Here is a 16750-nt window from a genome sequence, read left to right as displayed (position 1 = left end):
ACAGTAAATACACACACTGTGTAAAGGAGCTGTCAAACTGGTAAACATTTTATTTACTAAACCGTGGCATGCAGGTCATGGTGTGACCTTTGACATGAGCTGTATGCAAATTATACAATGCTAAATATTTATGAGCTGGGTGTAGCCCAGTGGGCCAAAGCCAATATATCACAGGATACGGCACCAAGGCATTTTCTCCTTTGTTAAAAGGGCACCCTATTGAGATAATTGTTAATTTCTACTGGAGCATTTCAAGGGCACCAAGGCAATGACCAAGTGTCAGGCCTGCCGCCTCGAACTATAGGGTGTTATGGTTACTCCAAGGTCCTAAATTTTGGCTGATTGCGGGGCGCGAGAAAGAGCTTGGGTAGTTGTATGGTAGGCTGGTGGTGCATGTAGATCTCCCATATGGGACGTATATGATGACAGTTTTCTTATTTAATTTAGACTGAAAACATTATCAACACCTCTACACTTTTGTTCTGAAAAATATCAATGCCTTTATTCAATTTGTTTTTCTTTTCTTTTGAGTGGAGCTCTAAGACTCCGTTTATTTATCACCAGTGAAAACAGTGAAAGTACATACACCTTCAATGCAACGTTAACACATTTACTTTTAGATCAATACACTAAGGATACAAGAGGCTTGTTAAAAGACAGTGAACAAATGTGATATTACATAATATCAAACAACAAGAACATCAAAACATGATAAAAAGCAAATTTTTGCAAGAAAAACGTTAAACTTAAAACGAACGTCAAGGACAGTAACTGGAAAGATGAAATTTGATTTAAATCAAAATGTAAATTTTGGAGTCCGGTCTTCATTGAGGCAACACATAGATTTTTACAATTTGCTAAAACTTTATTCAGTTTAAATATATATCACATACAAAAAATTATCTCTTGAAATAAAATATTCCAAAGATTGTGACTTAAGCCAGCGTGGTGGAAGTGGTATTTTGTCAAAATAAAGCTTGTGTCACTAAAATATTATGTGTTTTGATGAGTGGAATATGAATAAACAGTAAACTAATTACATGTAGGTTATAAAAAAAACAAGTTTTAGTTTCGGTCCTTAATTGCAACTTCGATTGATTAAAGGATTAAATGGCATCGGACTTGTTGGTAATTTCTCAAAATGGCTATAAGCATACAAAATTGCTTGGTTGCGAGCAACAGAGAGAGATGTTGATTAAACATTGTGAGAAACGGCTCCATCGAAACAACGTGGTTTTTAGAAAGAGATAATTTATGGGTACCGCAACGATTTGGTATATGAAAATGTCACTTGGTTGATTATATTGTCTTCAATACGTGTCATCAAATCTGGAATCCAAGTACTCCATGCTATTAATAGGTGGGTATTTGTTGCTCTTGTCAATACACTCAATGGTGGCGTCGATGCTCGGGTAGCCAAAGAAAACGACAGACTGGCGACTCTTGCCCCGTTCCTCTGCCGAATCGTCCAAGAGAACGCGATGTTTCTGTGATAAGATTGATTAAATTACACTTTTCATCAATGAGTTGTGGTATCCCGAGTGTTGTGTAAAACCCATATGTTGCGACTCTGCGAGTATCCATTCCGAAAATACTTTTCACTGCAATAAACACATGTGTTTTATATTTCCTCTATAGCGGTCGTTTTGTACTTAATCTATTTTCCGTGGTTAATCGAATATTTTCCCATGGTAGATCATTTCCCCATGGTAAATCTATAGTATTTTCACCTAGTATGGGAAGTCTTAGCGTTTCCCCATTGTATGGGAAACCTAGTAGCATTTTGCCATTCATGGGAATAATTTTTTTCAGTTTTAATGGGAAATCTATAAGTATATTTTTTCCCATTATAATGTAAAGGAAATGTGTGGAGTCGGTATTCGTCTATATGGTATCTATAGTATATAGTGAAATCTATATGGCTCGTGTATTTTGGATTTCGTCCCAACCGTCTCCTGGTGGAATTTTGTGATACGGGTTGCAGTTGGACAGGGGAGTATGTGTTCAAACTATATAGTATCAGGTTTTAGATGCACTAATGCTTACCGTTGCAATGTACAGATCGGATGTCCATCTCTGCATCAAGTCGCCAACATTGACCAGAATTCCGCCCTCAACCAACGGCACTCTGAAATAGCTACCATCACTCTTACAGACCTGTTGCAAAGAGGAATGAATACCGTAGAATAGAGGTCGCAAGTTCAAATCCTGTCTCGTCAAGTGTTCTTTGTTCATTTAAGGATGAGGCGGCCACGGACGCAAGCCTTTGCCGAATGATGATGAGCCCAAATCCGATACAATTTACCCAGACAACTTCCCATGCAGTGGTTTGTTCTTGAAAGATTTGTCGAGGCGTTCTTTGTTATGTTCCCCTTGTGTGGTACATGCCTTGTTTACTTCTTGAACCATGGCTCAACCCAAATAAGATACAATTTACCCAGCCAGGCACCTTCCCTTGTGGTTACTTTGAAAGAGTTGTTGTGACTTTCTTTGTTCTTGTGATGATGTGAGGCATATTCTTACCAGTATAACTTTTTATCTCTAAGCCCGGTGTCTGTTCCCTTGTGGGGTACATGCCTTTTTTACCTCTTGAACCATGGTTCAACCCAAATAAGATACAATTTACCCAGGCACTTTCTCTTTTGGTTACTTTGAAAGAGTTGTTGTGACTTTCTTTGTTCCTGTGCTGATGTGAGGCACATTCTTATCAGTATCCCTTTTTACCTCTAAGCCCGGTGTCTGTTGAAACAGCAGCGTTATGGCACCGTAGTCCGTGTGCTCACCACACCGAACTTGCTGCTCCCTGACCGTGACGTCACTCAGAGAAGGGTAGAACAGTGTCCGCAGACAATTCATATTAGGCTCTGCATGGCGCTTCACGAAAAACAAAGGGTCCTGCAACAGACGAGACACAAATCTAGCAAAATAGTTGAGGGACTTGTATTCGTCTCCTGTGTATTATTTCTTTGAGGTTATAAAGACATGGACAGTGACACCTTGTTGGTAATTACTCAAAATAGTTGTGATCTTTATTCTTACTTGGTAACGAGCAATGGAGAGCTGTTGATAACTTTTTGCGAAACGTCTACATGTATGTATATCTGAAGTACAAACGTATAGTTTTTGAGAAAGAGGCAATATTCCTGTATCTAGTCTTACCTCAAGGTTGAGGCCGTGGGCCATGACTTCCAAGACTCGGTCATGCAGCGGTACACACAGCTCAAAGAAATCCTTATTGATAGTCTTGAATCCAGGACATGCTGATTCAATTGGCCACTCCTTCATATAAAACAATGATAATAAACACAAACTGCGAGCCAACTTTTCCACAAGCCAGCTCGTGGATGTGCGAGTCTGATTCACACAGTGTCACATAGTTTAAGCACAGAATACAGATTAGCAGGCCTCAAACTTCAAGGGGCATAGCAATTTACCTAAGTGTATAGGAACCTTGCAGAGGGCACCACAACAAAACACGGGGCACAACGGCACACCTTGGTTTATCTTTAGGCCTGGAATAGCATATTACACTTTGTATAAATTTACCATTGTAAATACATCATTCCAGTTAGTCAACAGTGTGCAGTGTCTGTTTCTTGTAGCTAGTAATTTATACTTTTTGCCTTCCAACATTTTAAAGGCAGTGGACACTATTGGTAATTACTCAAAATGATTGATAGCATAAAAACTTACTTGTATAAAACATTGTGAGAAACGACTCCCTCTGAAGTAACGTAGTTTTTGAGAAAGAGTTAATTTCTCACTAAAATAATAAAAGACTTCTGGCAAGAAGAAGTCTTTTTTTTTCCTCTCTGAAAGCACATTATTTTGTACAACAAGGGTGTTTTTCTTTCATCATTTTCTTGCAACTTCAATGACCACTCAAGTCCAAACTTTCACAGGCTTGCTATTATATGCATTGCAATGTTGAGATACACCAAGTGAGAATATCGATCTTTGACAATTACCAAACGTGTGCAGTGCATTTAACTTTAGTGAACTACACTTTTTGGTCGCCGCTTTCCCAACAATATACTCACATTATCTTCAGTAGTGGTAGCACAGTAATTAAATGACTCTTTCAGGTCACCGTACGGTCGATCCGTGTTGAGGCTGTTATAAAAACATCATTTAATTTTTTTAAATAGTTTTCCTTGACAAAAAATCTTATATATACTAGCTTATATATATAACACAAACAAATGTTTCTTACCGTTCCCTATCGATTTTGGCGTAACCATGGCTCCCGTTAGCAGATATTGGCGGGTTTTGTTTTCCCTCGAGTGGAAGATCGAAAAACTCCTTGGACACTTTGTACAACTCGTCAACCTGCAGAAACAAGTCGCATAATAACTTGTCTTCATCATCTTCATTTGGTTTCGCAAAGTAAACAATCTTGTCAGTTGTCAACAGCGGCTGACAACGTACCAATGGTTCATTGCAAGCAAACAGTTCCCTTGATTGAGCTGCCTCTAGCTACCGGGCAATCTCGGTGGTCTATAGTGGTAAGACACTGCTCTAGAATGGCAAGGGTCGTGGACTCGAATCCCACCCGATTAATATGTCTAGGTTGTTTTTTTCACAGAGCTCGGGAAAGTTTATACAGTGCTAAAACAGATCGGTGTATATGGGTTAAACCAAAAAAGAATTCTTTATCCTAGATACAAATTTGCTTGTCTTCATCATCATTTAATTTTGTTAAAGGCAGTGGACACTATTGGTAATATTACTCAAAATAATCATTGGCATAAAACCTTACTTGGTGACGAGTAATGGGGAGAGGTTGATGGTATAAAACATTGTGAGAAACAGCTCCTTCTGAAGTGACGTAGTTTTCGAGAAAGAAGTAATTTTTCACGAATTTGATTTCGAGACCTCAAGTTTAGAACTTGAGGTCTCGAAATCAACCATCTAAACGCACACAACTTCGTGTGACAAGGGTTATTTTTCTTTCATTATTGTCTCGCAGAGTCGCAACTTCGATGACCGATTGAGCTCAAATTTTCACAGGTTTGTTATTTTATGCATATGTTGAGATACACCAACTGTGAAGGCTAGTCTTTGACAATTACCAATAGTGTCCACTGCCTTTAAGGAAAAGGCTGGTTAATATTGTCAGAATGTGACGACAACGCCATGGGATCGTTGAACCAAACAAGTTCCCTCGCGTCGGAGTTTAAAAGTGGGCGACATGGTTTTTCGGATGTGAATAAAAATCTTACTTTTGCATGTGGGAAGTCCGTGTTGACGATATAGAAGAAGCCGGTTGTTGTAAGAGCTTTGTGAACATCATCTACGAGTTTCTGAAACTGAGTGGTGTCTGGTTTGGTCAATGACAGTCTGTAAGCGCTGAAGTCAATTACGGGTATCTCGGCTTCTGTAGAGTCACCCATCATGGCGAATGATGGACTATATTAACTGCACACAGAAATATTACATCAGTCAATAACGATCATTTGCAGGTTTTTGCCACTGCTCAAGTTCATACCATTGAATCGACACAACCAATAGGCCTTGAAGAGGGGCACATAAATTTCTCTCCATTGAAGGGGCACTGCTATGAGGAATTTGTAAATTTGTATTAGAACTTAACAAAAGACACAACAGCAAAAGCACAGAGCACCACGGCAATTGCTGTGGGTGCCGTGGGTTATTTCGAGACCTGACAACCATGCAGGCTTAACCTCCTGCAGATTTTCAACCCACTATACTATTCGGGTTTGCCGAAATAAACCCCACCAATGCACGAGTGGACATGCACCGTTTGGCTTATAAAGTTATGATAATGTGATTTCAAAGGTGCGTAGAGTCACGGCTGTTCAGGGTCGTGATCGTGTACTGCGATAAGAAACGACTTGTTTACAATAATGCATTATGTCCCAACGCTGCCATTACAGTCTCTGCATGGTCCCGTTCGGTGATACTGATCTACCTGACAATTTTCACAACTTTTTCCCAAACAAGTGCTATTTTGTCCATAATAGTCCCTGGTTATTTACACTTGAACGTTGAATAAACTCATTTTATTTCATCGTTGGCAGGGGTCTGGTTTCACACATCTCAAGATGACAGTTTTTATACTTTTGTATAACCTTGACAGCTCCTGTCCAACCTGTAATCATCGTGTATATGTCTAAAGATTTAAAATTAAAATAAAATAAATAAACGCACACTGGTGTTTGAAAAGGTTTTTAAACGTTGCTTTCCAACGGTCGATGTCCTTTCTACCGTGGCAGGCTATATACCTTTATGTTATAATGAATAGGGTAGATGGCCTTAGCTTTCAATCCAAACCGGACCTTCTCCAGAGCTGAAAAAAAATGTATGTTATAATATATAAATGGAATTCTGGTTTCTAGTTTATGTTAACACTTCACTGTGACGTCTTTGCCGAACAACTTTCAGTAACAGCTTATACCAATAATAATAATAAAAATAATAACAACAATAAAACACATTTTATATAGCGCCAAATTCATTAAATGAACCCAGGCGCGTTTACCAATGGAGCAACTGTTCTCGGAATTCGGGGCCCGCTTGGGGCTGCCCCATTTTTGAGTCTGTTGTGACCCAGATTCTTTATCCAAAAAACCCTTACACTCTTAACTAGTTCTGTATTTTGTATTTTTGTATTTGCACACATTTATTTCATTGCTGCCCTACATTTAAACTTACACATTTTATAAAGTTTTATAAGTATATTCAAATTATGAGTAGTTTACAGTATTACTTAGTATCTTAGGATATGAAAGTTTACAATGATTTAGATAGTTATATATCCTGACCCGAAAATTGGTGACTCTGGAACCCGGAATTCAGGTCAACGCTGAGTGACCCATGGGTTTTTAGAGTGTCGAACGAATGGAACGAAAACTCTATCTATTGAACAACATCCAGGATGTCACCCATGCGAAAATATCACATTCAAGAAGTTCACTTTTGTGTCCCAGATTCGTGGTCAGCCGCTTTTTAAAATGCACTACTGTTTTACTGCAATGATCGCCCATCAATGCCGCACATCTAGTGATATTTATTTTTGCTATTTGTTTTGCCTTCATTATAAAAATTGATAGACGTTGAGTTTACCTGCTGCTGTAGTAAACTGGCTGTCAGGCTGCATTTGTCGGAATCATGCTGCATAACTAATCATATGAAAAGTCGTTCCGCTTTATTGGCTTAATCCAGACAAAATTAAACTTCAGCAGGTAACCAGGTACCTACAAGTACCTGTAAACCTTTCCCCGACGTACATGTAAGATTGTGCCGACCAAGAACTGCGTTTATGCAGCATGTACATGTGCTTCTGTACAACCAGTGTATCGGGCCACGTTCAATATCAACAGCTTGTTGTAATAGCCGACAAAAAGGCATGCAGGGGTTAAGGGATTCAGGTGAACTTTGATATATTTACTTTATAAATGCACAGCTGAACTCATAGTGGTGCGCATCGTAGGTTAGTTTAGTTTTTATATTGACACGATATCGTTGGGTAATCACTCTTATTAATCACATAGAACTATTGGTTAGAAGCCTTCTCAGACTGTGTATTCCTATCAGGGATCATTCTTCCTGCATGGACATAACTACTCGCACCGATTTGTTGACGATATTTAAAATTTTGTTTCACTTGTTAGTTTTACTGCATGCGTCTACAGACTGTGAGTACCGAACTTCCCGAGTGGTTTTCCCTGTGAGGTCACCCCAAAAGAAGTGTCAATGGGAGATTTTGGGACGCTAGGTGGCAGCGTGGTAAGTCTGCTGCCACCAAGCGTCCCAAAAGTCTCCCATTGCGCCCGTGTTTAGAAAACCAACTTAGTGCGTTGTGGCCATAACTGTTTGTCACGTTCCAAAGGCATGTGTGCACTGAAATTGAATGCAAATGAATCCGGTCATAATGGTCACTAGCGGGATGTCGCGCTTCGGTTTCGTACCGGCATTTTGAGAAAAGAATACTATTAATTTATTTTAATTTATTCCTCCTCTATTTTTGTATTCGTTTTTACATAGCATTTAAAAAAAAAAATTCAATTTATGTATTCATTACTGCTGTATTCTTAATATATTTCTTGTTTTTATGGACAACTACACTTTACTGAATATACTTTTTTATTGCAAAGTAATTTCATTTAAATTTAATTTTTATGATTTTTTTTTTTTGCATTTTTATTGTGATTATCGAAACTGACGAGTTAAATAATGCTGGTTGAATTTTCGTCTGACATCTGTCTACTGTTTTTTGGGGGGCGCCACACCACTTTGGCAAAATGGTATAGAAAACTTTGTCTGTGTCAATACTGGTTTTGTAATGGCGCACCATTGGGCCGGCAACGAACCAATGTTGGTCATAATGTGCAAATCTCAAGACAGGGTGTCAAAACTGTGCCACACGATGGCTTCAGATTGTGTGTTCTAAAAATTGACAAAGTAATGTGATATGACACGATAAAGCCAAACCATTTCACAATAAACGATTCATCTTTTCAAGACATTTATTAATAAAATTCATCATTTCTCTCACCAAATTGTAAAAAACAAAAATAAGCACAATATTTTCTTCCACCTAAGTGTTCTTTTATAAATTCCCTTGTGGGGTCCATCAGGTTGTACAGCGAATTTTATTGTTATGGTCCATTGTTCTATTGTGGACATTCTGTTGTTCTGTGCACTAAGTAAACACATTGCTCCATTCAGTGCCTTTAAAGCCATTGGACACTTTCGGTAAACAGTATTGACATGAGGCCTACACTTTAATCGTGTATCACAACTTATATATAAACTAACAAACCTGTGAAAATTAAGGCTCAATCGGTCATCGGAGTCGGGAGAAAATAATGGGAAAACCCACCCTTGTTTCCGCACGTTTCGCCGTGTCATTACATGTGTTTAAAATAAATCCGTAAATCTCTACAACGAGAATTGATAATTGTTTTAATGTTTTCTCGAAAAAATTTCATGGAATAGTATTTCAAGAGAAGTCTTTCACCATTACCTTCTGTAAACCCTGTAAGGTATTTGTAAATCTGTGAACTTTTTTTTTTTCTGTGCCGAAAGTGTATAATGGCTTTAAAGGGTCTATGTATTTTTTCCTAACACAAAACACAATGTCCACATTGAACTTACACAGTTTGAAGATTATGATAGTAGAAAGCTTCCCTTGAAATTTTACTTCCTGGGGTGCTGTAGTTTCTGAGATATGAGTAAAACAAATAAGTTTCGTTTCGGTTTTAGCATGTAAAAAACTGTTAACCAGTTATGCTAAATGGTATTGGTATAATATCATAACTGGTGAATGGGATTTTACATAGTAAAATTATTTTCCTCTTTGTGAGACGACAAGTTATTTTGTGACTTGTTTTACTCATTTCTCAAAAATGGACCACCGTTGGTGAATGTGACAGGATATATTTATGACCCTAGTTTTATGAAAATATTATTGCCCATCACGTTTAACTTAAGATATCAAACTGTGGTGTCTTTCAATAGGCCACATTCAAAGACAACATTTTTTTTTACAAACCTTGTATTTTGCAAAACCGCTAACACGTTCATTGTTTGCAATTCTTGATACTTCATTTGTTATTTCAAAACGTAGTATACTTTCAGATCAATTTACACTTCGTAATATATACTTGTACCTTTATAGTAAAAACATTTAAATCAATTTAAGTTTCATTTAACAACCATAATTACATTCCATGGTCATCTGGCACGGAAGTTTTGCGTCGACTTCACAAAGCTTTTCCTAACTTGGATCAATCTGTGAGGACGAGTTAAGTTCCGTAACCATAGACGTTAGGACGCATTGAACCCATCCTAAGTTAGGACGAGTTATTCATCCCAACTTAGGATTGATCCTAGGACGAGTTAAGTTCCGTATCCATAGACGTTAGAACGCATTGAACCCAACCTGTTAGGACGAGTAACTAGGACGAGTTAAGTTCCGTAACCATATACGTTAGGACACATTGAATGAACCATAGGCGTAGGATGCATTGAAGTTGGAACGAGTTACTCGTCCCAACTTAGGATTAGTCTTAGGACGAGTGAAGTTCCGTAACCATAGACAACCCATCATAAGTAAGGACGCGTTAGAATTGATCCTAGGACGAGTTCAGTTCCGAAACCAGAAACGTTAGGACGCATTGAACCAGTCCTAAGTTGGGACGAGTTACTCGTCCCAACTGAGGATTAATCTTAGGACGAGTGAAGTTCCGTGACAACCCATTCTAAGTAAGGACGAGTTAGGAGTTACTCCGTCCTAACTGGAGATAGATTAATGTAGCGTTTCGTGAAATCGGCTGATGTAGGCACCACTGGATCTGGGTAAAACTTTAACCCGGAGCACTTCAGAGTGTATTTGTAAGAGTTCTTTTATTTGTAAGCAGTGTTGAATTTCTGGTCCAAGTACTCTCTGCATTTTATTGGTGGGTATTTGTTGCTGTTATCGGTGCATTCAATCACGGCTTCCTCGCTGGGGTTACCAAAGAAAGCAATCGACTGGCGACTCTGACTACGTTCAGCTGGTGTTCCGTCCAAGAGAACACGGTGTCTCTGTAAAAACAAGTGCATGGGAAACATTTAAATCAAATGTAGAATAAGTATTATTATCAAAGACAATCAAGATCAGAATAGTTAAACCCACGAGCGTACACGGTTAATGATGATGGTAAAAACCTTCCCTTAAAAAATTGCCTGCTGAGGTGCTGCAGTTTTTGAAAAATTAGTAAAACACTTTCATGGAAATCATTTTTGTCTCAGTGAGACGAAATATAATTGTTAGCATGAACAACGGATGTTACGCAACTCTCCTGAAAACATTGCTCTGTGATTTTCACATTCTGTTTTCCTCAAAAACTTGACAAATAATGAAGCTGAAACTATAACTACGGGTAAAAATTAGGTCTTATACCTTCATTCACATAGAGTAGGGATGTAGGTCATGGCCAAAAACGTGATCTACAAAAGGTATCATAACCACTTAAGAGGTTTTGAAAACAAAGCAATATGAGGGGTTTTTTGAGGCAAAAAGGCAATAAGGCGAAATGAGATATTTAAAAAAAATCAAATGATATGCCCCGTGTAAAGCCAAGTATCTTCGTAGAGAAAGGTATATATGTAATCATTGAAAAGAAATGTGCATCGAGCTTTGCATCGGCCTTCGCGAATTTTGCCGCCATTTTGCTTCAAATCAGAAACTTACCGTGGCAAGGTATGTGTCCGATGTCCATCTCTGCATCAAGTCGCCGATATTAACTAAAATACCGCCTTCAACCAACGGCACTTTTACGTAGCCACCTCCACGTTTACAGACCTTTTGCAAATAGGAACAACAAATACTGCATTTTGATTTTTGAAGTTGGGAGGTGAGTTTAAACTTGGCTTGGAAATATGGTTGTATAGTAAAGGACCTTTTCATAAATAAACGTGACGTTACACGCATGCGCATCCGCTGTACGCGCAAGGTTTTGGCTATTACATGTCCATGTTTGAAACCTGACAATACATTGAAGCTCTACAAAACATAATTCAAGGCATAACAAGTAAAATAATGGTTATCGTTGGCGCCAGTTTGTGTAGAGTGGGCGTGGTTTATAATTGAACTACGTCACACTTACGAGGGCCCAATATCAAAGAGCTGCTCAAACGAACTGTTTTGCTACAAACACACATAAGCAGGGTACCCGTCACAAATTGTACTTATGATATACCATTTTAGCTGGTAATCTTAATCTGATTGTCTTAATCTGGTCAGCGTAAATTTGTTGAGTCCAGTGCACGCCTACAGGTCGCTGTGTCAACCTTTTACCCTACTACAAAAAAAGGAACCCGGTGTATAATGACGTTGCAATGTCTTGCGTCCAGACGCAAAGCATTATGAATATGATTTAAAGACACTGGACACCTTTGGTAATTGTCAAAAACCAGCCTTCCCGCTTGGGATATCTCAGCATTATACACAAAAAAATAAACCTGTGAAAAGTTGAACTCAATTGGTCGTCGAAGTTGCGAGATGGAAGAAAAAACACCCTTTGTCACACGAAGTTGTGTGCTTTCAATGATTTCAGGACCTCAAAATCTAATTATGAGGTCTCGAAGACATAAAGATCGCTATTTTTCGCTAGGAAGGTACACGCATGCAATTGTTGTTGCCTACCTCCAAGCCAGGTACCTGTTGGAACAGCATTGTGATGCCACCGAGGTCAGAGTGCTCACTGCATCTTACTTGTTGGTCCTTGACTGTGACGTCATCTAGGGAAGGGTAGAAGAGTGGCCTGAGGCAACTTCTATTGGGCTTGGCATGGCGCTTCACAAAAAATAAAGGGTCCTTAGAGAGGAGAGACAGGATGAACAAATATTTTGTTTGATAAGGTTTGAGATAGTCAAGCTCATATTAAAGGAACACGTTGCCTTGGATCGGACGAGTTGGTCAAAACAAAAGCGTTTGTAACCGTTTTTTATAAAATGCATATGGTTGGAAAGATGTTTTAAAAGTAGAATACAATGATCCACACAAGTTTGCCTCGAAATTGCGTGGTTTTCCTTCTACTGTGCGAACTAACATGGTCGGCCATTTATGGGAGTCAAAATTTTGACCCCCATAAATGGCCGACGTGTTAGTCGACGAGGTAAAAGGAAAACCACGCAATTTTGAGGCATGTTTGTGTGGATCATTGTATTCTACTTTTACAACATCTTTCTACCCATGTGCATTTTATAACAAACGGTTACAAACGCTTTTCAAAGACCAACTCGACCGATCCAAGGCAACGTGTTCCTTTAACACAAACTTATAAAAGCTATAGCTGCTGTAGCCTGAACATCTGACGTCACACTTCGAGGCTAGTGAGCCAGAGACCTGGCTCCAGCCGGCGTGTACATTCACCTTTGACCTATATTCACTTCACATTTTGGGTGCGTTCGTTTAGCTTCCCTGGGTCGACCCCGGTGTGTGGAGGGTTTTTTTTCCAGGACGAACGTGTGCAGATAATTACCCACGTTCGTCCTGGGAAAAAAACCGCCACACACCGGGGTAGACCCAAGGGGAGTTAAACGAACGCACCCATAGAGAGATACGTAGTCAAAAGTAAGCTTTCCATATCTGTGTTTTGATTGGTCGTCCGATGTGACCTCAGACCAATCAAAACAAACCAGGTACTGTAGCTTTTAGTCTCTGCATTTATCCAATGATATCATTGTATCCAACGGAATCACTGGATCTGAGTAGCAGGGACCTGTCTTTATCCTTTGAAATTGGGCCCAGGTCTTTGACAATTACCAAACGTGTTCAGGGGTGGATTTCACAAAGAGTTAACTCGAGTTAGGACAAGATCTCTCATAATGTAGTTCTACTTCAGTTAGACTCACCTCAAGGTTGAGGCCGTGGGCCATGACTTCCAAGACTCGGTCGTGCAGAGGAACACACAGCTCAAAGAAATTCTCGTTGGTAGTCTTGAATCCAGGACACGCTGATTCCATTGGCCACTCCTTCATGTTAATAAAACATAAGCTGAGAGTTGCACTTAAAAATGAACTTTCACATAAACTGACTCGTGTGCGAGTCTCAGTCAAAGATTAACTTAGCATACAATCACATAAAAATAGCACACGTTTTTTATAAATTTATCAGTTTATACGTATTTAAGTTTATGTTGTTTTTTTTTTTTTGGTTTTTTTTTGGGGGGGGGGGGTTCAACTACGAATAGTGAACAGTTTTTGCCTTCCAATTTTCAAGTCTAGAAAAAGGTTGTCCTCCTGTAGTGGAGTTAAATAGACGAGAAATAAAAGCTTAAAAAAGCCTTGGATCGGGCTATGTTGGTCTTTGAAAAGCGTTTGAAACTGTTTGTTATGAAATTCATATGGTTAGAAAGATAATTTAAAGGTATAATAATTATAGGCCTTAATATCCACATACACATGCCTCGATAGTGCATGGTTTTTTCTTTTACGTCGCGAACAGACACGGTCGATCCAAGGCATCGAGTGTCCCTTTAATCTTCACTTACATTATCTTCAGTGGCTGAACTATAGTTGAAGGATTCTTTCAAGTCGCCGTATGGTAGATCTCGGTTGATGCTGTGTAAACAAACACAACAATAGCTTTTAATTTGTCTTTTCCTGTTTCAAAAATATATTCTTGCTTGATCTTGGTTGATGCTGTGTAACAAACACAACAATAGTTTTTAATTGTTCTTTTCCTGTTTCAAAAATATGTTCTTTTACACAAACGATGGCTGCTTACCGTTCCCTTTCGAGATGGGCGTAACCATGGCTCCCGTTAGCAGATATTGGCGGGTTTTGTTTTGCCTCGAAGGGAAGATCGAAAAACTTCTTTGAAACTTGGTACAACTCGTCAACCTGCACGGACAAATCGCATATTATTACTAACTTGTCTTCATCATCACCTTTTAGTTATGTTAAGGAGGAAGTTTTTTGTTTGCTGTCATGTGATGACAACGTACCACGGGGCGCTGCAACCAAACAGTTCTCTCAATTGAGGTTTTTCAGGTAGGTGACATGGATTTTGAGACGTGACAAAAAGGAAAAATTGTCATTATTGTGTTTGTGGGAAATAAGTACCTTTTCCTGAGGGAAGTCTGTGTTGACCATGAAAAAGAAGCCGATTGTTGTAAGAGCTTTGTGGACACCATCTACGAGTTTCTGAAACTGCGTGGTGTCTGGTTTGGTCAATGACAGTCTGTAAGCGCTGAAGTCAATTACGGGTATCTCAGCTTCTGCACAGTCACCCATGGTGTAAAGTCTATACGGACAAGGTAAAGAATGAACATTCAGAGTTTGCACTCTAAGCTGTTTGAAAGTTATGTTCAGAGATGAGAGTCGCTGCGCTGCTGGTTCTTGATGAAAAAGATTGTACCCCTGAGCAGAGCTAACTGTTTTTGTTTATTTTGTGAAAATATGGACCAAAATTTCTATAGTGTGAATAGGGCTTTAAGCAGGTTTACAAACCTACCCATGAAACGTTTTCGATCATGGTGGGATTTGATCTGGAGGACCGAAAGTGGGCATGGGCAGATTTAAATTGACAACAATAGTTGTTCTGAGTTTGTAATGGATCACTTTTTGAAATTGTGTCTCACTAATAAAATAGAAACCCCCTGTGCACTTATTGTTAATATTTTTCCTCAGTAAAATGTTTAAATATTTAAAAGAAAATTAACACAAACAGTGGTTATAAACAAGCATAAACAGATCTATATTTGTTTAAAACGTACCTCTTGTATCGAATAACAGTAATGAATGCTAATAATCATTTTGCAAACAGGAAACATACTATTTTCTTCCAGCCTCGGTTTGGTAACATTGATATCAACGGGAGAAATTCAAGATGGCGGCACCATAATAAAGGTCTATACCAATTCGTGCTAAATTTTACGGTGAAACTCGTATTGAAAACAATGCTCAGTATTATGACTATTTTCATCGTTTATAGCAACTTTGATTGATCTAGACCAAGATCGTATTATACATGTCGTCACTACAAGCATTATTTATTGCAAATGCGCAGTCACAATCCGCCGGATGTAAGACAAAACTGAGTGCACATGTACATGTATATCATCCGCATTAACAATGGTTGTTTTCGTTAAAACATGCATTAACTAAGGAACACCCCCCCCCCCTGTTTTTAAACATGTACTAACCCTAACATAAGCTTTGCTTCGTAGTGAGCTCCCCCTGCAGTATCATACAAGTGTATTTATTTCCTCTTGACTTTACTGTATTATTTGGAACATGTATATATTATTGCCTGTTTTACAACGTTACTGTGGAAACAATCAACCTTTAACCTTAACCTTAAAACAAAACGCATATCAATACTACAATATTGGTCTAGCTGGACATAGATGGCTACTTCCATGTGGTCTAAAACATGTGTACAAAAAGGTTTTTTTCTGATTAAGAACGGTGCCCTTTTCAGTTCTTACCGGCGGCCATCTTACCTTTAATTTCCGAACTGTGTTGAGTTCCAAACGTCCCGAGTGGTTTTCCATGTGAGGTCACCACACACGAACTGTCAATGGCGCCCGTGTTAGAAAACTAACTTAATAGTGCGCTGTAGCCCTAAACTGACTGTGACGTTCCAAGGGTATGTGCAATGGAATTGAATGCAACGGTCTCCGGTCTATATGCTCCCACGGTCATGGTCATGTTAGACTTGACTCAAGTCCAATTCCCGTGCCATCGCTAGAAAACTATTGTTTTGTGATGCTCTGCATTTCCCGACCTGTTCGGCACGCGGAACCACATTTTGACGGTATACTGCTTGTTTGCCGAGTTGGCGTGAAATGGGGACCTCTCACACGAGAACGGGACTTAAATCAAGTCTAGTCACGCTCTTGATAAAACAGCTGTGGCAAGTTTACTTTTTGGACGAAGTTCCCACTGTGAATTTATGAAAGCAACACGGGCGCTATTTGTTCAGTATTTGTTGCAAGTATTTGTTGTTTTTTAGTAAAAAATACATGCACTGCGTCGAGCGGCTTTGTCAGCCCAATGAAAAATACTGTGATCTGTCTACGTCATAATGAGGAGAGGAAAACTATGGTGTTAAAATTAACACCAGAGGTGTTATTACATAAAATTAACATAATTATTCCGAAGGTAAGAACACATGAGTGTTATCTAAACACCATACGGTGTTATAGTAATACTCTCCTCGGTATGTGGCAACGCCAATGGTGTCATATTTAACTAGATTTTCAATGAAGACGGAACGGTCATGACAATCGCA

The 16750-nt window shown here is 39.0% G+C and overlaps 2 protein-coding genes across 3 annotated transcripts; both read right to left on the bottom strand.

Moving 5' to 3' along the window:
• Positions 1 to 467: 467 nt before the first annotated feature.
• LOC139936483 (uncharacterized) lies at positions 468 to 7329 on the bottom strand. Its single transcript, XM_071931310.1, has 8 exons — positions 7087 to 7329; positions 5223 to 5418; positions 4214 to 4329; positions 4041 to 4113; positions 3160 to 3279; positions 2725 to 2895; positions 2047 to 2157; positions 468 to 1487 (listed from the first exon to the last, which is right to left on the bottom strand). The coding sequence occupies exons 2-8, from the start codon at positions 5394 to 5396 to the stop codon at positions 1311 to 1313; spliced, it is 942 nt and encodes a 313-aa protein (XP_071787411.1). The 5' UTR covers positions 5397 to 5418; positions 7087 to 7329; the 3' UTR covers positions 468 to 1310.
• Positions 7330 to 8492: 1163 nt separating this feature from the next.
• LOC139936484 (uncharacterized) lies at positions 8493 to 16271 on the bottom strand. Of its 2 annotated transcripts, XM_071931311.1 has the most exons (8): positions 15960 to 16269; positions 14578 to 14758; positions 14240 to 14355; positions 14004 to 14073; positions 13366 to 13485; positions 12155 to 12325; positions 11201 to 11311; positions 8493 to 10551 (listed from the first exon to the last, which is right to left on the bottom strand). In XM_071931311.1, exons 2-8 carry the CDS (start codon positions 14746 to 14748, stop codon positions 10372 to 10374), a joined length of 939 nt encoding a protein of 312 aa, XP_071787412.1. In that variant the 5' UTR covers positions 14749 to 14758; positions 15960 to 16269; the 3' UTR covers positions 8493 to 10371. The 2 variants fall into 2 exon arrangements, with proteins under 2 accessions (XP_071787412.1, XP_071787413.1); XM_071931312.1 differs by lacking the exon at positions 14578 to 14758 and having other exon boundaries at positions 15960 to 16271.
• Between the last annotated feature and the right edge of the window lie 479 nt (positions 16272 to 16750).

Source organism: Asterias amurensis, chromosome 4 (assembly GCF_032118995.1).
Source record: "Asterias amurensis chromosome 4, ASM3211899v1".
NCBI lineage: Eukaryota > Metazoa > Echinodermata > Asteroidea > Forcipulatida > Asteriidae > Asterias > Asterias amurensis.
Note: the sequence above shows the minus strand (reverse complement) of the source record. Positions and strands in the feature narration are given on the sequence as shown.